The sequence below is a fragment of the Stenella coeruleoalba genome, assembly GCF_951394435.1.
Source record: "Stenella coeruleoalba genome assembly, chromosome: 9".
In the NCBI taxonomy this organism is placed as follows: Eukaryota; Metazoa; Chordata; class Mammalia; order Artiodactyla; family Delphinidae; genus Stenella; species Stenella coeruleoalba.
In genome coordinates this window covers 100,065,941-100,086,918 of record NC_137155.1, presented here as the reverse complement: position 1 = coordinate 100,086,918, position 20,978 = coordinate 100,065,941, and the positions used below count along the sequence as shown (strand labels likewise).

General features: G+C 36.9%; 2 protein-coding genes across 6 annotated transcripts in view; one reads left to right on the top strand and one right to left on the bottom strand.

Moving 5' to 3' along the window:
* KMT2C (lysine methyltransferase 2C) overlaps positions 1 to 20,978 on the top strand; it is a 293,733-nt gene that overhangs the window by 221,951 nt on the left and 50,804 nt on the right. For all 5 annotated transcript variants that reach the window (XM_079931158.1, XM_079931159.1, XM_079931156.1 and 2 more), the window contains 10 exons: positions 2,244 to 2,374; positions 6,014 to 6,194; positions 9,898 to 10,002; positions 11,452 to 11,589; positions 11,771 to 11,803; positions 11,902 to 12,018; positions 17,289 to 17,421; positions 17,656 to 17,870; positions 19,506 to 19,579; positions 20,726 to 20,908. In XM_079931158.1, the coding sequence (XP_079787284.1) occupies positions 2,244 to 2,374; positions 6,014 to 6,194; positions 9,898 to 10,002; positions 11,452 to 11,589; positions 11,771 to 11,803; positions 11,902 to 12,018; positions 17,289 to 17,421; positions 17,656 to 17,870; positions 19,506 to 19,579; positions 20,726 to 20,908 (1,310 nt within the window). The remainder of the gene's footprint in view (positions 1 to 2,243; positions 2,375 to 6,013; positions 6,195 to 9,897; positions 10,003 to 11,451; positions 11,590 to 11,770; positions 11,804 to 11,901; positions 12,019 to 17,288; positions 17,422 to 17,655; positions 17,871 to 19,505; positions 19,580 to 20,725; positions 20,909 to 20,978) is intronic.
* Positions 13,372 to 14,526, bottom strand: LOC307191573 (small ribosomal subunit protein eS27-like). The gene has a single exon (XM_079931683.1). It carries the CDS (start codon positions 13,698 to 13,700, stop codon positions 13,449 to 13,451), a length of 252 nt encoding a protein of 83 aa, XP_079787809.1. The 5' UTR covers positions 13,701 to 14,526; the 3' UTR covers positions 13,372 to 13,448.

Here is a 20,978-nt window from a genome sequence, read left to right as displayed (position 1 = left end):
GAATAGAGTTCTTTTATTACTATGTGATAGGGTTTTGGCCTGTGAATGAATTTCAGAAAAATTGCTGCACATTTTTAAAAGGAAGCACCATAATAGTTTTAAAGAAGTTTCTAATATGACTTAACATGGCTGTAATAAGCCCCAGTTAAGAAATGTGATATGTTCAATGAAACAATTTTTTTGTTTTCATCTTCGTCTCTATTTTGTCTTCTATATAATTTTATTTTTATCATTTAGTTCAGTATTTTTCGTTTGTGTCATCCAATGTCATCCACTGAGTTTTTAATTTATTATGCATTTTTCCTTTTCTAAACTACTTTTTTTGATATTTTAACACTTTGTAGCTTCTTTTTACAGCTTATTCCTCCCAGTTTTAGTTGATTTAGAATATAACATTTCTAAAACCTTTGCATATCTGATTCTGCTCTGTATCTCCTGGCCCTGTCTCCTAGTGCCTCATTTCGTTGTGTTTATGGTGTGAGATAGATACATATACATTAAACAGCAACAAAATTTTTTTTAAACTGTGAGCTCATATTCTTTAGAACATTCTCTGAACTTCTTGAGGACTGAAGTGAAGGTTGGTTACTTCAGAGAATATTTGTTGCCAGGAACATGAGGTGCTATTCCCCTAGGACTCCTTTAAGCTAAATTCTTAGCTTGAAGTTTTTTGGTCCACCTATGTTATATAAATTCAGATTTCTTACATATCAGGGCTGTACTGAGTTTATGAACTCTCCGGGAAGATTTTCATTTTTTTGCCTTTCTACCCAGCACCTTATTCAGTGACGAGATGACAAGCAGTTTTCTTTGCTGTCAGGTTGGCGGGGGTGGTGGTGGTGGTGGTGAGTGATGTGTGGAGGACCAGGGGAACGGGAGGGTGTGTTTCTTGTTAAACCAGCCCTGGTGTGGAGTCCTTCAGGGTCCCCCCTTTATACAGACAGCTTCTGGTTAATCTCTACACCTTGGGAAGAAGCTGTAGGCTTTGTCTTCTATTCCCCATTCCTCATAAGGCTCTGAAAACTGGAGTTCAAGGTCACTAGATTTTAGCAAAATTTCAGAGAGCTTTATTTAGGTCTTTGCTTATTTCTGTGATTCCTATTTTACCTTAATTTTTGGTCTTGGAGAATTCTTTATTTTCTGTTTCGATTACTGCTGTTTTTTTTTTTTTTTTTTTTTTTTTGCGGTACGCGGGCCCCTCACTGCTGTGGCCTCTCCCGTTGCGGAGCACAGGCTCCGGACGCGCAGGCTCAGCGGCCATGGCTCACGGGCCCAGCCGCTCCGCGGCATGTGGGATCTTCCCGGACCGGGGCATGAACCCGTGTCCCCTGCATTGGCAGGCGGACTCCCAACCACTGCGCCACCAGGGAAGCACTACTGCTGTATTTTTTAAAAAATGTTCAGAAAATGTTTATCCACTATGTTTAGTTGTTTTCAGTCCACCTATGTAGTCTGGCAACAAAAGTGCCCACACTGATTTTCAGAAGGCATGTGCCTTTTGCCTAAAGTATGTGAGGGTATCATTTGATTGCTTGCTTACCTGCTTTAAGTGGTGTACTTGTTTTATTGCTAAGTTCATAGTCCAACATTTTGGATTTTCGCATTTCTTTGATTTTAAATTTGAGCATTCATAGCATATTTATTATCATATTCATAGATAGTCATATATTATCACAATATGTATGTACTCCAGATACCTAATTTGCAGTAAATCCCTGAACTTGAATTGCTGGATTGAAGGACACACATTTTTTAAAAGACTTTTGTTAGATAGTCCCAATAAACTCTAGCAAAAGGTTGTACCCACTAAATTCCCTTTAGTAGTGTTCGAGTAGCCATTTATCCATACTCATTAGCATTGAGTATGTATTTTCCTTCTTTTAATCTTTAACAAAATGTCAACATTAAAAAAATCAAGTTTCTACTTTGTGAAGAAGAAAATACTCATTAAGAAACAATGGGAAGCATGCTGATAATAAGTAGACATGAAATGAATTTTTTATGATACTTAAAAATTAATAAACTTACTTTGAGGCCTTTTTATGAAAAAGGTAATTTGTCAGGTCATTATGCTGTGTACCTTAAACTTAGTTGTATGTCAGCTATATCTCAATAAAACTGAAAGAAAAAGGAAAAAGCTTGTTTATGTGGAACTGTATGTTGGTAAGTTATAAAATTACTTTTGGTGGGCTTATCTGAAAATTTTAAATACCACATATTTATAAATGTGACTATTGTTTCAGGCTGGAGTGAGCAGTTACCAGATACTCTAGTTGATGAATCTGTTTCTGTTACTGAAAACACTGAAAAAATAAAGAAGAGATACCGAAAAAGGAAAAATAAGCTTGAAGAAATTTTCCCTGCCTATTTACAAGTAATATTTTGCTTTATATTATTTATTTGTTAATGAAAGAAACGTAAAGTGATGTATCGAGTTTTGAAAAAGAGTTTTGTTGTTTTTGTACATGTTTTAATCAGTCATCATAAATGCCATTTTTTATCTTCCAGAGCCTCTTAAACATTACATTTATCTTCTTTGTGCTTTGATACTTTTTACAAAGTTCTTTTTTTAATCCCAGTTTTTCATTTATAAATTTCATAAGAAACACAAGAACTCTTTGGCTGGGAAAAGCTCATTCTTCCAAACCAGTTATACCTGTGTGCTCTGCAAACGCAAGTCTGGTGGACAGCTTCCTTTGCTAGTACGGGTTACAGTAATTATGTTCACTGAATGATGATGGATTTTTAGCTGCCAGAATTGCAGCTTTCATAATATTTACCACTTTTACAGGCCTAGTGAACCAAAGGTTTAGGCTGAACTGTTTTTGTTTTCTAAAATATACATCAGGAAAATATCCCTCAATATGAAGAAATTGTTTGATAGATGTAAATAGAAATCCTTCTAGTTCATCTTGTAAACATTTAAGTCTCAGAAGAGTTCAAGGCCATGTGGTACATTGGAAAGAACCCTACATCAGAAATAGGACTGAGCTGTAAAGGCTGGCTCAGCCATAGCTCATTCTAGATTCTTGAGCATGTAATTCATCCTTCCTTGGCCTCTCTTCCTTCATGTGTAGAAATTGAATTGGATCAGACTGTCATTGAGTGTCCATCTGATCTGTCCCTCCCACGCAGCTATGGCGAACATAGATAGCTCTTCATTGCTTGAGTTGTAATGTTTTTTTTTAACCTTAATTTTCCAATTAGCTATTACTAATTTAATTGGTTTTAAAGGCATTTCCTTTCAATTAACCTACAGCTTCCTCAATTTTTTTAGTAATTAGAAGTGTAAAATTCAAATATTCATTTGACTAAAATGTCTTCTATATTTATCAAATAAGACTTTAAAGCATAAGTACCTTAAGTATATAATAATATTTATGAGTGAATTTTTGTTAGACAACTAACATCATAAGGGCAGTGTCCATTTTAAAGAGTGCAGTCTTTAAAGTCAGAGCCCTGGGTTTGAATGCCACTATTGCTACCAGTTAGCTATGTGATTTTGTTTTATTTAACAACTCTGTGCCCCAGTTTTCTCATCTATAAAATTGTGGTAATACCTACTGTACAGAAATGTTGAGAGATGAAATAAGAATTGTGGGTGTAAAGTGCTTAACTCTGCACCTTACATTTTATCTATCTTTAATAAATGTTTTATTTTCCCCTTATTCCCTTCACATACCTATTCATTCTAGCTTTGTACCTTTAAAAAATATGTAACAGTAATTTTATTGTTCAGGAAATAGAACCATTTATTGTTTAGATTATATTTAATTGCACCCTTTGTGTTGTCTCCTGTGCCCTTCACCTCCCATCTTAATAGTCCTTCCTGGGAGTATTGAGTAGATGGCATGCCCCCCTCCTCCTGTTGACCCTTCTGTAAAGTGTAATGTACATTTAGGAAGCTTTCTTTAGCTTTTTAATGGAAGTATTGATATGAAAACTGACCATTTCATACTTTTGCAAAAGAGCCTTTAAAAATAGTGGATCTGATTTCCTGATTACTGCTGTGATCTAAATCTGTTGATCGGGATTGTTTCTTTTGGTGTACAGGTGTAATTCCCCTGTTGTCCATCAGTAATATATAGCTTTTTTGATGTGCAGGAACCTTTTGTGATAGTACTATTTCTTGGACATCTTGTGATAGCAATTGTATTTTTTTTCGCCATTGTTCAGGGGTGGGGTGGGGCATACATAATATATAGTGATGAAAACCCGCCAGGAATTCAGTAACAGTGTTTTTCTAGCTTTTCTTTATTAATCACAACAGTGTCAAGATAAACTATAAATAATTGTATAATCCACCCAGTAGAAATAGTTACCTGGCCTATTAAGAGCTGGTGGTACCACATGGCCATAGGAACCCCTGTAGTAGATCTGAAGTCCCCAGGTTCTGGTCATCACTGAACACTATTAAGTCACAAACCAGGTGGAGCCACTCCCTTACGTTAACTGCAGGAAACAAAAAGCCGCCAAAGTAGTAAGAACGTAACAGTTTTTGATAAATACCACTAAATTCATCATGGGTTATATTAGGAAAAAATTCTTGCTAATGGTGGTCTCAGATTTCTCAGATTTATACTGAAGGCATTAAATAAATGATCTATAAAGTTCTAAGATGCTTTCCTAATGATAAAAGCATTGCCAGTATAAGAAACAAATCATCTCCTGCCCAGTGCTCTATATTTGTGGGTTTTCAAATTTCTTTTTCATAGTGAAATAACTTCTTCATTTAAAAAAAGTGAAAATTTCAAATCAAATATTCATCGCCTCTACCAGACTTCACATACCTCCTCCCCTGTCCCTTTTCAAAAGTTAACAGCTTGGTGTTTATCCTTTCAGAACTTTTAAAATAATTTATTTTTGTATAGTCTTGGTTTGTATTTTATGTTTTGCTGGACATATCACTCAACTTGCTTTCTTTTAATACTGTATCTTAGAGCTTCTTTTTTTTTGACTGCATAATTCTACATCCTTTTTAAAAATTGATGTATTTTATAGTATGGATATCTATAATTTATTTAGTCATATGCTTTTTGACAGACATTGAGTCTGTTTTCTCTTTTTGGTATTACTAAAAAATGCTGCAGTGAACCTTTTCTGTGTATGTGTCTTTGGCAAGAGTGTATTAAATGTTGGTAGTTACTGCAAAATTGCCCTCCACCAAGAATCCCCTTTCCAGGCAGACCACATTGTAGACAATAGAGTTTTGGGGTTGAAGTAAGTGAAGGGGGTCCCCAGTGCTTCCTTTTGTTCTCTTTATTGATGCTTGAGAAGTTTGGGGGAGATATAGAGCTGTAAGGAGCCCAGCTTGAAAGAGTGGTCTCTACAGTAGAGCAAGTATATTGAAATGGAGAAAAGTTAATATGAGTAAATGGATAAAAAGCCATAGCCTTTAATAGCCATACATTTTGTACACATAGTTTGTTTAAAATGACTATAAAAACCCTCTTTCAGATTTATAGCATGTGAAGTCTTTAATATGGTTGTATGCATGAGTATGAGAATACTAAATCTATCTGAAGTATATAAATATTAAAGCTGTAGATCAAACCCTTGTGCTGTCCTCTGTAGATAATCTATAAATATTAATAATATTCATGAAGTTTTAGTTTTTCTTATAATATGAATTAAGGTGCCACACTGTTACAAATTTATCCATTTTTAAATTTAATTGTAATCTAATCTGGGAGTATCGAATTATTATACTGCAGTTGGTAGAAACATATGTGACAGAATTGTGTGGTTTTATTTGCATAATTTTATTTGATTCTTGTAAAAAAAAACCCAAAAAACCTTATTTTTAAAATTCCGGTCAATTCTTTATATAAAAGAATTGACAGGCTATCTCTATAATTATTTATATATTTCTATATTCAATTTTTATATTGTTAAATACTAAGCTTTTCTGTTATTTCTGCCTTCTTATCAAAATGATGACAGAATTATCTGTTCTCAGTTTAGAATTTTATAACTAAGTCAATTGTTCTCATATGTGCTTATCTTTATCTAGGAAGCTTTCTTTGGAAAAGATCTTCTAGATACAACTAGACAAAACAGACTAAGTTTAGATAATCTATCAGAAGATACAGCTCAGCTTTCTTACAAAACAAACATGAACACAAATTTCTTGGATCCTTCCTTAGATCCACTACTTAGTTCATCCTCAACTCCAGCAAAACCTGGAACTCACGGTATGTGGAATCAGTGACAAACTTTTCTTTATCGCATTACATTCATCTTCCTTTTAATCAAACCTTTGAAATGCTTTAGTTTGGCCTCATACGCATTTTAAAAATTAACTTTATTGAAGTACCAGGTCTATAAGATTTATCAAATAAGTTTATCTGTGTAACAACCACTAAATCAACTCCTGTGAGTGGCGAAGGAAAATGTTTGGTTTACAGTTTGCTGAGGGTAAGGTAAGGGAGTGTAATTAGGCCATAGTTGGTGAGTTATAAATATAATAGTCTTCAACTTAGGTAGATTTTTGTTAATTACATAGCCCCAAGAAATTCAGAAGAGGAAAAGAGTGCTGTAGCTGGGAACTGGCTGTTCCACTGTGATAACAAAGTGAAATATATTTCAGATCAGTTTCTCACTACTGAGGGTTTGGGCCAGATAAACCTTTGTTGGAGGAGGGAGGCTGTCCTGATATTTAGCAGCATCTCTGTCCTTATGATGTCATGATGATCAAAAATGTCTCCAGATATTGCCAAATGTCTCTGCAAAACTGTCCCCTATTGAGACCCACTGCCCTAGCTATAGTGAATATGGGGACTACCTAGAATCAGAGAAAGGTATGAGAGCTTAATGTTTATTAATATTAACGTCAGCAAGGCTCTCAGAGGTTTAACTAGTTAGGTATCACAAAGTTTTTCCTCCACTTCTGTATTTTTTATCTCGCTTTCAATTAGAAATTTAATGTTCTTCTGACAGGCTTCCTTTTGCCATTGAATTACATTTATTACTCCTTTAATCTTATAAACTCAGTTTGGAAAACAATCTTAAGGCAGCAGCCTTCCACTGAAAGATGACTTTTGATATATTAAGTAGTTACAGCTTCATTAACTTACCACTATCCTGGATGGAAATACAGGCTTTTATTTTTTATTTTAACTTCTTGAAATAATTAGAAGCAATCTTATCCCCTTGTTATTTGAATGCACCCAGCATGGGAGTAAAGGCCATGCTCTTTGTTTAATGTTAGCAGATCATTTTACTTTAGTTGTTGTTTTGAGTACTTACCTGCTCTGATCCCATGTTAATATGTTGTTAAAATAATGCATAGTGAAAGACTTGTCGGCCCTTCAAAGGATGTCTTACTCTGAAGGATTATCTTATAAAAGTCTTGACTAGCCATTTAAAGACTTACATAGAAGGAAATTGCCCTTGAGTTTTTATAAGGAAAAGAACTGAGGTTGGAAGGAGACATATTGTGACTGGAAAGACATTGCTGTACACTATTTTTATTCCTGTTTCCTTTATTTGAAGTTGTTTTTTCCACAGAACTCCTGAAGAGAGAATACTTTAATGATAAAGCCAAAATGTAGAGGACTAGAGTAATACACATTTCAAAACCTAGGTTAAATATAATGTCCTGTGCAGTCGAACCACTCTCTTGCCACTATGATGGAAATTCAAAAGTAATGGCTTCCTTTTTAAAAATACTTTATTCAATGTAGTCCATTACATCAGTTTTAATAATTTGTTGATAAGATACAAAATTTCTTCAGGTAGAGGAGAACTTTTAAAACATGGTCCTTTAAAAAACGCTGGTTGTAATTTGTTTAGTAGAATTCCATTGGTTTAAAACAAACAAGCCCGCAAACCTTAACCCTGGAACAATTATCCCCCAATTTTTTTTCTTTCAAGTGTACTGTTTTCTAGAGAATACATTATTGAAATAATTTGATTTCTTAAAAACTTTACAAATATTTGGGCATACAGAATTTACTTTAGCTCAATTTAAAAAATTATATTTTTATGTATGTCTGAATTCTATTTGAGAAGTATACGTTTAATGGGACAAGACTATTTTCATAGAAATATTTGATCTAGAATCTGGAGTATTTTATGTCCTCCCCTCCTCTCCTTTTTTTTTTTTAAATTTTTAATTGAAGTATAGTTGATTTACAATGCTGTGCCAATGTCTGCCTTACAGCAGAGTGACTCAGCTATGCACATATATACTTTTAAAATATTCTTTTCCATTATGGTTTATCATAGGATATTGAATATAGTTCTCTGTGCTATACAGTAGGACCTTGTTGTTTATCCATTCTAAATATGAATCCTTTTTTTTTCTTAAGTAAAAGTATAGTCCAAATGGATAAAAATATTCAGATATCCCTTAACTTAAATGACTAATAAAGTTTCTAAAGGTAGCCTAAATATTTTCCTGCTTGATTAGGCCAGAAACCCTGGTAGTTCTCCTTGACTCTTCATTATCTCATATTCCACATCTGATATCTCCGCAAGTTTGCCTCTGCCTTCAAATGATACCTCACCCTCCCACCACAGTCTTGTGGGCTGGTACCACCTCTCACTTAGACCCGTCCAAGGCCTGCTGACTGATCCATCTCCCCTCTTGCCAACATGCCTTACCCCCTCCTCCACCTCCGTCGGTTCTGCGCCTGGCAACCAGCGTTTCCCTGTAAGATGTCAGTCACACCCTCCTCTGGCAGTCTTCCAGCAACTTCCCATTATACAGTTGACCCCTGAACAACAGGGGTTTGAACTGCGAGGGTCCACTTATATGAGGATTTTTTCCACTGATACGTACAGGAGTCCTACCATCCCTGGCTGCCTGAATCTGCAGAGGTGGAAATGAGGATATAGGGAGGGCCGACCACAAGTCATATTCGGATTTTTGACTGTGTGGAGGGTCGGTGCCCCTCACCCCCATGTTGTTCAAGGGTCAGCTGTACTTTATACTTCAGAATAAAGCTCAGTCTTCGCCTTGACTTGTAAAACCATCCATAATCTTGCTTAACTGCCTTTTCAATCTCTTACCACTCTTTCCCTTTCTTACCGCAAGCACTGGCCCCTTGTCTTGACAAAACTCTTCCTGCTCTGGTCTTTGCATCTGCTTTTCCCTTTGCCTGAGGTACTCTCTCCATTTTAGGGCATATGCTCCCGTAGCTTGTTTATTAGATTTGTGCTTGGTAACCACCTTTAAAAGGCCTTCCCTGACCACTTTATCTAACAGTATTTCCACATCTTATTCTGGATCCTTCTTTCCTTATTGCTTATCTTTATAGCACTTACACTGCTGTCATTTATTTACTGTCAGACTCCCTCTGCGAAAGTAAGCTCTGGAGGCCATGCACTTTGTTTTAGTCACTTCTGTATTCCCAGTGGCTGGACCAGTGCCTGTTAACATAATCCATAGACATAATTCTGTGGGTGCTCAAACACTTCCTTGAATAAATAAGTGAATTAATCAGTGTTAAGGGTAAAGCTGGAAGTAGGCATTTAACTAGATGGTATCTGGTTTATACTTTACAAGGAACTTCTAAACAGTAGGTTTGCCTTTAATATTTTATTTATCTTCTGGAGCGTTTTCCAGATGTCATTTTTAGTGATGCCACTTTCTTAATTTTTTGCTTTGTTTCACTTTTATTGCCTGTGGGTTTTATTTTAAATTTTTATTGTTAATATACAGTAGTCACAAAAACAAAAGTCTTAATTTTTAATGTTTTGTTACTGAAAATGTTGGAGTGCCTTTTCTATGAAAAATTCCTTACTTTAGAAGTAATAAACTTTTTATGACTCTAGTACTTACCTCAGTATCTGCTGTATTCTAGATATTTAGTAAATGGTTGAATGAGTGAGTTTTAGAATTTAATGTCTAGGAAAATACTGACACTTTACAAACATACTTACTGCGCTTAGGCACTGCTGATGATCCCTTAGCCGATATTTCCGAAGTCTTAAACACAGATGATGACATTCTTGGAATAATTTCAGACGACCTTGCAAAATCAGTTGATCATTCAGGTATATATGAGTACTGTTTGCCCAGTGTCTATTTTATGATGTGAGTGAGAGGTATGTGTGTGAAACAAGCTTAGTCTTTTCTCTGAAACTGAAAAAAAAATTTTTTTCTTTCTTTTTCTTCCTTCCTTCCTTCCTCCCTCCCTCCCTCCCTCCCTCCCTCCCTCCCCTCCCCTCCCCTCCCCTCCCCTTCCTTTGTCAAAGAACTCATCATTTTATTTGATCTGCCTTGGCTTTCCTGCTTTAAGAGGGGAAATAGCAAGTTAGTTAATTTCTGTTGCCTGTCTAATTGCATCAGATTTAAGGCCTGTTGCCTTAGAGTCCTGCTGTACCTGTTTCTTCTTTTGTTTGCACCGTCCCCCAGCTCCCGTGGTAATCATCCATTTTATTTGGTTTGGGTCTTGTAGGTCTTGATTTATGCACTTTCCAGGTTGAGAGCTCATCTTGTCCATTTGGTAAGAAACTGAGCAATGGATGACGGCTGACTAGAAGTAGTCTTTTTTTTTTAAATAGTGATTTCAGCTGAAACAACCTGTAGGTGCATGTGTATTTGTTATAGTGCTAATTTGTCACTAATCCAACTTTGCTTTTCCCTTTGTGCGTGCAGCTGAAGCATGGTACAACTGTACTGTGTTTTGGATGACTTTCTCTGTAGTGTTCTTTTTTTTTTAAATGAATGGTTTTATTCATGTTAGTATGTAATTTATAATATTACCCAAATATTATAGAGTTAGTTCCTATAAGAGCAGATAAGTTCCAGATAAGAGCAGATGAAATTTTACTTTTTGATAGCAGTAATATTGAGGAGGAAGCATGATAAAGTAGATAAACCAGTTTTAAATGTGACTATTGCTTAAAAACCAATTTATATGAGATAAAGCATGTAATAAACGTAATCTGTATATTGTTTTTGACTACAGAATATTTCAAAAATATGATCTGTAGTTGAAATTATTCACAAAAGGATAATTTTTACAAGGCATTAAAAATTTTAGAGCTTGTCATTAATTTGTGTGAAACTTGTTTCACAAACTGCATATGATAAGTTGAACCATACATTTGAAACACTGTCTTCTAAGTTTAAGCAGTTAATTGTATATTAAACATTGTATATTGATTCTTCTTAGAGAGTCCTGTCTTAATAATATGCTGCTTATTTTTTTGTGGAAATTAGCACTTTAGAACCAGATGTGTTCTTTGGTTTCTCAGGGAATGTGTTTGCATTGATTAAACCATACCTTTAAGCAGCACCCAAGTTTATAGATACATTGTGCCTAATTTTTACTGATTGACTCTCCAGATTGATTTAGGAATCCAGATTAATTCAGAATTACAGGCTTCTCATCGCTCTGTGTTAATCATATGGTTGTGTTTTAATGCAGGGAAATAGTGTAGTGCATTCTGTGTGAGTGTTCAGAGTTCACTTTTTAATACGCATACCTTGCTCCTCAGCTGGAATAGACCTTGGTGCCGGCGTTGATGATCCTTCCTCTTTGCCTCAGCCAAGTGTCAATCAGAGTTCACGACCGTTAAGTGAAGAGCAGCTCGATGGCATCCTCAGCCCTGAACTAGACAAAATGGTCACAGATGGTAAAATATTTGCCCTACATCTAGGCTTTCTAAAAGACATGAGTAAATATGATTTTCAAAGATTTCTGCATGCTTATTTACAATTTAACTTCTCTTCTGATAATTTTATGTCAAATGCTGTTTTGTATCAGTATATTGAAATGATGGTTGTTAATATTTCCACCTCTTTATTTTATCCTAGGAGCAATTCTTGGGAAGTTATATAAAATACCAGGTATTTGTGTTTTGATTTTTAGTTTATAAGAATGGAATTCCCTGTGCTTTGGCTCTGTAGCCCTTTAATCGTACTGTCATTGGAACTGTGTCTCCTAGAGCTTGGAGGAAAGGATGTGGAGGACTTGTTTACCGCTGTGCTCAGTCCTGCAGCCACGCAGCCAGCTTCCGTACCACAGCCTCCGGCGCCTCCGCTGCTGCCCGCGCACGCTCAGGGTATGTCGCCTCTCGAAAAGTGTTGTAAGCATGGCTCTGCGGTGTGTGTCCCTCAGGAACCACGCACACAGACTGATGGCAGAAAGCCCTCTTTTGTGCCATGGAAGAGTACCAATCTCTGAGTTTCCCTCAGTTACACACCTACCTCCCTGACATCCTCTGGAAATCGGCGATTCTCTTCATGGCCAGAATTCTTCTGCTCACTTGATCTGCGGTGCCACTATTAACAGTGCCTGCCTTCTTCCCGTCCCCCAGTCCCAGTCCCAGCTCACTTTTACTCAGTCCTTCCTGCAAAGATGTTTGGAGAACTGCTCCCCCCTCACCTGACTGCCTTAGACTCATCCATCTGGTCTCAGTTTCACTGTCATTTCCTCAGTGGTTAGCAAATCACCACCTGCACACCTCCCCCATGCTTTTCATTGGTAGCATGTGGTGCAGATGTAAATGACTGTTTGGGTAATTATGGTTTTCCCTTTAGATTGTGAGCTCCTTGAAGGCTTGGGTCACATCTGTCTTCACCACTGTATACCTTGCCACAGAGTATGTCCTTAGTACATACTTTCAGAGTAAATCAGTGGCCTTTCTACCACTGTCGACTATGAAATTCCTAATTCTGTGGAAATTTGCCTATTTTGTTTAATCCACTTTCTTCTGCCTATTTGTAACTACTTGCAGAACAAGTTTAAGGCTCTCCTTTCTCCCTCTGCCTGGACAGCTAAAATCTGATAGGCTAGAAGTAAACTTTGTGGGAGTAGGTAGGTAAGGTGGTAGTGCTGCCAGTCTGGGAATCTCCTATAGAAGGGAGGTGGTGGTGTGTGTTCTTGATGATTTGAATAATGGGTCATTTCTCTATATCCTGTTGTCACTGCTTCATGATTATATACTGAATTGAATAATTTGTAATGATACTTTTATAAGCTCATACACTGTTTTTGTGTAAGTGCTGAAATGTACAAATAATTTAATGTTATCTTTACTACCAATTTTGTGTATACATGAAAAATTCTATAACGCACATAATTGAAATATTTTAGTTTCTACCAGTTTAGCCTCTAAACATAAATTTACCTTGATTTTTGCTAGACTAAACATGTGATTTACATTTGGATAAAACAGACATCATAAGTGCTTCTTGCCTTAATTGTTCCCATATGCTGTCTTAATGATTAAGAACTCTTCAATATTTCTCTTCTCAACATATAAAAAAAACTATCTCCATGTTTTCTGAAACTAAAAGTATGTATTTCAGAAATCAAATCATTTAAAGATGTATTCCTTTATAAAAGGTTTTATGATCATTGTTTAAATCATTTCACTGTGCTGTCTCATTTTTAATAAGGTTTTGAAGGTTGGGGGCAGTTGATTTATTTTTTTTTACCCAAAATGTGTTTATTGGGATGGTTTCCCATTCATCTTGATTCCGGCAGCTTTTAGTGCTGCTTCCGTCTGCAGGAGCATCCTTCTGTAAGCCTTGCTTTTCCTCCTGTAGGCTGGCAGAGGACAGTAGAGCAGCCAACACACAAAACTACTGTGTGTGCATGGCTAGAGACGGTGGTGATTATATAGCATCCTGGGCATTTCACATCCATGAAATAGGAACTGGGGCTCTGCACCAGGCGCTTCTTCTTGTGTTTCCTCTTCTCTTCTGGAGAGGGATGAAGGAGATCCTTTGCGATAGGCATGTTCTCGTGGGGAGATCATCACCGTCGGAAAGGTGGGGTTGATCTTTTTTTTTGCGTAGGAGTCGCTAAGATTTCAGCATTCATGTTTGAAAGAATAATAATTTAAGGATAAAGCATGATCAGGTCACATGCAGGGAGACCACACAGATATTGAAGAATGGCAACTCTAACATTTTCCAGGGCAAAGGAAGAGAGGTAAGTGGTCAGTGTTTAAGAAGGCAGAGCAAAAAGTACGCGTGGGACTGAATTGTGTCTACACAGCTAGGCATTGGCAGTTGGCCTTTTTTTCTCCAGGTTTCTGAGAGGCACTGGAGACCTCACACCAGTGAAATGACCTGATGAGTTACACATTTCGGCAGAGTAGCTCTGATGTCAGTATTGGAAATGGATTTGACACAAGAAGAGTTGTACTAATGAGTTTATTGCAGTTGGGACTGAGTTAGAATTTGGGCTCCATTTAAATATATCTGCAGTGCTAATTGAAAGGAGGAAATGGATTTGAGAGACAGTGATGTTAGAATAAGTAGGATAGTGCTACCAAATGGATGTAAGATGTGAGAAAAAAGGAAATAAATTGAACTAGACTATATATAAGCCAGGCTTGCCTAGAGGACAACCAGTCATGCTGTAAACTGGAAACATGGAACAAAGAAGCGTGCACGCACGAGTGTGTGCATGTGTGCATGTGTGTGTGTGTTGTAGGGGAACAAAGAAGCGTGTGTGTGTGTGTGTGTGTGTTGTGGGGGAACAAAGAAGCGCGCGCGCGTGTGTGTGTGTGTGTGTGTGTGTGTTGTAGGGGGAGGGTAGTGGAGATGTAATGAATTTAGTTTTAGGCCATTTTTAGTTAGAAATGGGACATACACATTGTTCTGACTTACAGGCAGTTGCAGTTGTTCAAGGCTATAGATGAAAATTTAGGAATTGTCTGTTTAGTGGTTGGAAGGGTGAGGTTTCTTAAGAATATACTGCCAGTAGAGTACAGAATCTTGAAGAACTCTTTTTAATTAAATAATGAGTTACATGCTTAAGTCAACTGATTTATATTATACACTCCTTTCCCCTTTTGAAGCATTAGGTGGAAGTGAAAAAAGCTGAGAGATGGAGACACTGAGTGAGACGTATAGGATCTTCGCAGTGGCCGTCATCAGGCTGTAGGGTCGGGTGGGGTGAAAGGCACTGTTTCACTGGATGGTGAGATTGCTGTGATCTTCAGTGGAACAACTTAGTAGGAGCGATGAGGAGAAGGGCAGAGTGTGATGTGTTGACACTTTTACAGAAGGTCAGAAAGCGGAGAAGGGAAATTTCAAGAAGATTGAGACAGTAACTTGAAATCACTTTAGGTGAAAGTTCCATGAAGTGACTTTGCAATTCTTACCATGGTTTATGCCTTGAAAAAGATACTAGTGTGACCAGGTATGGTAGACTTGAGAGAATGGGAAAAAGACCACCTCCTAGTTAAAATAATAACAAAGGGAAAATGCTTTGCATCTATTTATGTGTACTTAAGTTATTTAATTTCTCTGGGTCTTTTTGCATAAATGGAGCTACACGTAATAACCCATTTCATGGCCTGGTTGTGAGGACCAAAGAGTTAATTAACACATGTAAAGGTTTTGGAACAGTGCCAGGCATATACTAAATTGCTAATGAGTAATAGCTATTGTTATGTAAGGTTTCAGTCTAGTCGTATTGCAGGTACAGTAGTCAGTGCTGATAGCTCCAGGATAAATCACATTCTCACTACCAGGAAGGGAGCTTTTCTTTATCCTAACTACATGAAAGGCATTTAATATTTTTCAATAAAATATCATATTCCTTAGTGGAACCTACTTTTCTCTAAAGTTAAAAAATAGAAGTAGCATTCTACTTGGAATAAGTGCAGAAATCTTGCTTCTTAATCCGATCCTTGGAGTGAACTTAAGTGTCCTGAGACACTTGTTGTGGAGTCCAGATCCAGTGGGCCCAGCTCTGCCGTTCTGCAGGAGAAGCCCTAACCTGGAAGTCAGATGATTCCAGGACCACCGTCCTTGAGACAAAGCCTGAAAAGCTGCGGGCAGTCAGCCCCAGTGTCCTCAGACGAGCTTGAGGGTTGTAACGGAGGGTCTGGTTTGGCTGAAAGGACATTATGTAGTGTAGAACATTATGTGGGCAGGACACTTCGTTATTTTTTCTAATAGCTTGGCAAGTGGTTGGGTTAGGAGTTCTGTGTCACTATACCAGGTGTGCCCAGTATTAACCAACTTTGTAACTGATTTTCATTTGTATAATTAACTGGTGATGTGGATCTCCTAGTGTTGTTCTGAGTGTTACGACGTAAGTAGAGGCCGTGTATTTATTATGTCTTTAAATTGGAAGGGTTTTCTCCCCACCTTCCAGTTTTATTGAGATATAGTTGACATACAGCACTGCATAGTTCAGGGTGTACAGCATAGTGATTTGACATACGTCGTGAAATGATTACCACTGTAAGTTTATGGAAGGGGTTTTTGAAGGTACACCAAAAAAAGGTGGGTTTTTTGTTCGTTTGTTTTTTTTGCTGGAAAACTGCTTGGTTAAGGACAGTTGGCTTATTTCCAAATCGTTTAGGAAAATAGATGATCGCAATAGGGGTTGGAGTTATATGCTTGTGGAGAGTTTGGAGAAACACAAGGTGGTCTTATTATGGTTTGCCTAATGTCTATTTAGAAAGAAGATGTGAAGGTACTGGAATGAGAATTAAAATACATTTGGGGGCTGAAACTGCAAGTAATGAAAATTAGGTCAAAACCAGAAATTATTTATTTTTACAGTAGTCATCCAATTTATAATGGTAGATGAAATATTGCTTGTTGTTCCAAACTACTTTAGAGAAAGTGTCAATTTGAGAGTAATAGGTGTATTTTTCATATAAGGGACATCTGTTTGTAAATTTTGAGTGAAAAAGAATGTTTGATACAACTCACTAGCATTTGTTGAGATTGATTCTTTTTTTATTTATTTTTATTTTTTTGTGGTACGCGGGCCTCTCACTGCTGTGGCCTCTCCCGTTGCGGAGCACAGGCTCCAGACGCGCAGGCTCAGCGGCCATGGCTCACGGGCCCAGCCGCTCCGCGGCATGTGGGATCTTCCTGGATCGGGGCACGAACCCATGTCCCCTGCATCGGCAGGTGGACTCCCAAACACTGTGCCACCAGGGAGGCCCTGATTCTTTTTTTAGAGCTCATATGTACTGCATACTTACTGCATAGCAGGCACTGTGCTGAAAACTGCACATACAGTATGCCAGTTACATTATAGAATACCTTCATTTTATAGAAACAGTGATTGATTCTGCTTATAACAAGTAGCAGAATTAAGATTCAAGCTCAGGGCCGTCAGACTCCAAAACACATGCTACTTCCATTATACCATAATGAAGTAAACAGAATTACAGAGTCCATATTTCAAAATTTTATAACCTAGTCACTCTTTAAGCGATATTTTACAGTATAATATTGGGGGGAAAATCCTACTTTTAAGTAGTGTTACGAATTTTTATTTAAAAATATTTCCGCCGCTTTTTAATTATTTTTTAATAATATGCAAAAATTGCTGCTTTCTTCTTTTAAGATGTTTTTTCACGGATGCCACTCGTGAATGGCCTTATCGGACCTAGTCCTCATCTCGCACATAATTCTTTGCCTCCTGGAAGTGGACTGGGAACCTTCCCTGCTGTAGCGCAGCCCCCCTACACTGATGCCAGGTATTTAAAAGCCTCCACGTTCTACGGAAACGTAAATCTTTTTTGTTATATGAATGGTTATTGGTCTGAGTGATCGTGCACAGTGTTAGTGTGTTGCACTCATTGTGATCTTTGCGAAAAATCATCAAACATTTTAGCTATTTTGTAATAATAGGTTTAATGAAACTGTACTTGACCATAGTACTTAGAAAGTTATTTTATGTTTATGAAGTAAAGTTGTTTATTATTTGCCAGGGATAAAAATCCAGCATTTAATCCAATGGCAAGTGACCCTAACGGCTCTTGGACATCATCAGCTCCCACTATGGAAGGAGAAAATGATACAATGTCAAATGCCCAGAGAAGCACACTCAAGTGGGAGAAAGAGGAGGCCCTGGGTGAAATGGCAACAGTAGCACCAGTTCTCTACACAAATATTAATTTCCCCAACCTAAAGGAAGAATTCCCAGGTAAGTCACGGATATATCACTGCTTACATGTGACCAGCTTTCCCACACGGCACAGGCTTTTTTTGTTCTTGTCTCACTATAACAGAGAGCCTGTGTATCACCATTAATTTTTATCTAGTGTGACTCTGCACAATGTGAAGATTCCCTAGATATCTAGAAACATCTTGCATTTTCTTAGTCCTAAGCCCGGTACCGATTTGCATATTTTCCAGAAGTTAATTTCAATTAATGAAGTGATTCCAGCTCCTAGCAGTCTTTTTAAATACATGGAAGTCAGTGTTGTGTTATATGTGTAATTGTACAAGAAAATTCCTAGAATAAAAAGCTTATCATTTAATCAGAAGTATTAAGTTAGGCTAAATCAGACTCCATTCTAAGTATTGTTCACATTGAAACTAACTCGGAATTATTTCCCCTTCTTCCCAACTGTCTAGCCCATTTGAAAAAAGCAGATGGTACAGTGGTACCATTTTTGAAAATTCTCATTAGCAAGAGGATGAAACATTTGGAATAATGTTACTTACAGAATATTTGTAAGCAAATGCTCATTTAGTATCTTGAGTTCATGTTGCAAGACAAACTAGGATTTGAAAAGGTCACTTAAGCTTTGTCTTGCAATAGTTTCCCAGCTGTCATATAGCTCTTTTAAATTACTAGAGGAGTACTTAAAAGTGGATTTTTTATGGATGACCCCTGTCTTTTTTGGTTTGGCCACCTTGTAGTACTTTATATATTATTCATAGAAATAAATGCTACCTTATCTAACAAGAAAAGTCAGTGGTTTAATGCAGGGCTGTCTGTTAAAGCAGTATACACATTCTTCAAGGGTTTTTTTTGTGTGTGTGTGTTTTTTTAACCACAGTTTTATTTGCTGCTTAGAGATGAGTATATCTGGTTCTATTAAGTCACTTAGTGTCAGTGTAAAAATTGTCCTTAGATTGGAGCTGTAGGTTTCCTTTTTTTTAAAGTGATTTTCTTTAATAGATGTACTGTGTGATTCTAGAACCTCATGAAATACCATGTTAAGGCTGTTGGTCTGCAGCTGATTTCCATTTTCACTGGCTATTTCAAAGCTTTCTGTTTATAAATATGGACAAAAGCATTTCTACATTTATTGCTAACTGTTGATCTCACCCACATTTCATTTTGTGTACTGTCCTGACACTGAGTTCATAGAAGGGGCTTGAAATCATTGCTTTTCCGTATCTTTGTTGTGCACAAGTGCTGATGAGATGCTTATTTTTAATAATGATTACTTCCTTTTGGTCAACTTGATAGAATTCTCTTGAGTACAGATGTTTTCCAAAACGTTTAGCTTTGGTCCTGGTAGCATCTTACATGGTTGAGGGAAGTTATTATGTTTGGCTTAACTTTATCTTGGCTGCTTAGAACTTTGATTTAAAAACTTCCCAGCTCCACCGGTGAGATTGTTAATGAGGCAGCACTCCATTCAGAAATATGTTTGGTCTGCTGTGTGCCAGGAACTTTATACCATACAAAGAACTAAATACAGGACTATCATTTATGAAAATATGGGCAGAATAAGTTTAACTGTTAGCAGTTTATCAACCTTTTGATTAAGACGCATCATTACCGTGGTTCTGTGAATGTGTCTACTGTGTTCTTTTGTTGCAGACTGGACTACTAGAGTGAAGCAAATTGCCAAGCTGTGGAGAAAAGCAAGCTCACAGGAAAGAGCACCATACGTGGTATTTAAAAAAACTCACATGTATCATGCCTTCAGATACAATACGTGAATCTTATTATTATCGTCTTAGGTTCATAAAAAGATTTCCCATTCCAAAAAACATATGTTAAATACTTGTACAACTAATAAACAGCTTTGTTTTATAGTGTTTTCCTAACTCATGATGTCTTAATATAGAGGGTGACATTTTCATAAGCTGGTTAATAGAACCAGTATGTTGAAGATTGAAATCACTTATCCTAGGAGCGTGTTTAACTCATTTCACTTTTAAATTGTTTTATCTCTTCGAAAGAGTACTACATTTTGCAGCCACATTAATGTGCCTCAGTTTCTTCCACAATAAGCTCTTTTTGTATTAGGTTTAGTAGAGGATTTTGAAAGAGGTATACCTGGACACCTTTAAGGAGCTTTTGAAACATGGACTTGGCCAGGAATTATTAGGGTATTTTATAAGATTCACAGTTCAGATGGTGACTTATTTTCTCCCAAAGAGCCAAATTAAGATTGTCAACTGGATCCAAATCCTTGCTTTCATTTGAAAGCATATGATATCTGCATTACCGTTTTGAAAAATACATGTACTTATTTTCTACTTTGATCTTCAGCAGACATACTGTCAGTGATAATGACTGCTTGGATCAAGCAGAAAATTTTGGTGGGGGGATGTGTTGATGATGCTTTGCTTTGTTTTACCTTGACTGGCAGAGGTAATGGCAGGATATTTTTAATATTTCTCAATGATTTTTCTTTTTTTAACGTTAAGCTTCAGGTTCCAGATTTTAGATTTGGAGGATTGATTTGGTATTTTCCTTTTCTCTAAATTGAGAGAGATATTAATCGTTCCATTTTTGAAGAGTCTGTTACAAAAATTAGGATTGAAAATATTAGATTACACCTGGGTTCTCTAGCCTGGTTCAAATAGAGAGATGGAAATATGTCTTCTGTTGAAACATGCCTTATAAAAGGGAAAAGTGGGGTAGTGTCCAGATCTTTTCACACAAGAGGCTGTAAGTTCTCAAGATTAATATTTCAACTGTTTACAACTATTTAACCCAACTTTTTCTTGCTTTTGTATGATAAAATTTGCCATAGTTTTATTTAATTTTAACATATACTGGGAGATAATTTTCTTCTCCTTTTTTCAAAGCAAAAAGCCAGAGATAACAGAGCTGCTTTACGCATTAATAAAGTACAGATGTCAAATGATTCCATGAAAAGGCAGCAGCAGCAAGATAGCATCGATCCCAGCTCTCGTATTGATTCAGATCTTTTTAAAGATCCACTAAAGCAAAGAGAATCGGAACATGAACAGGAATGGAAATTCAGACAGGTGTGTGTTTCCGTTTCTTTAAGAATTGGCTTTTTAGGACTTCCCTAGTGGTGCAGTGGTTAAGAATCCG

Coding starts and splice junctions, on each gene's coding strand:
- LOC307191573 (XM_079931683.1), bottom strand. CDS start 13,700: ATGCCTATCGCAAAGGATCTCCTTCATCCCTCTCCAGAAGAGAAGAGG.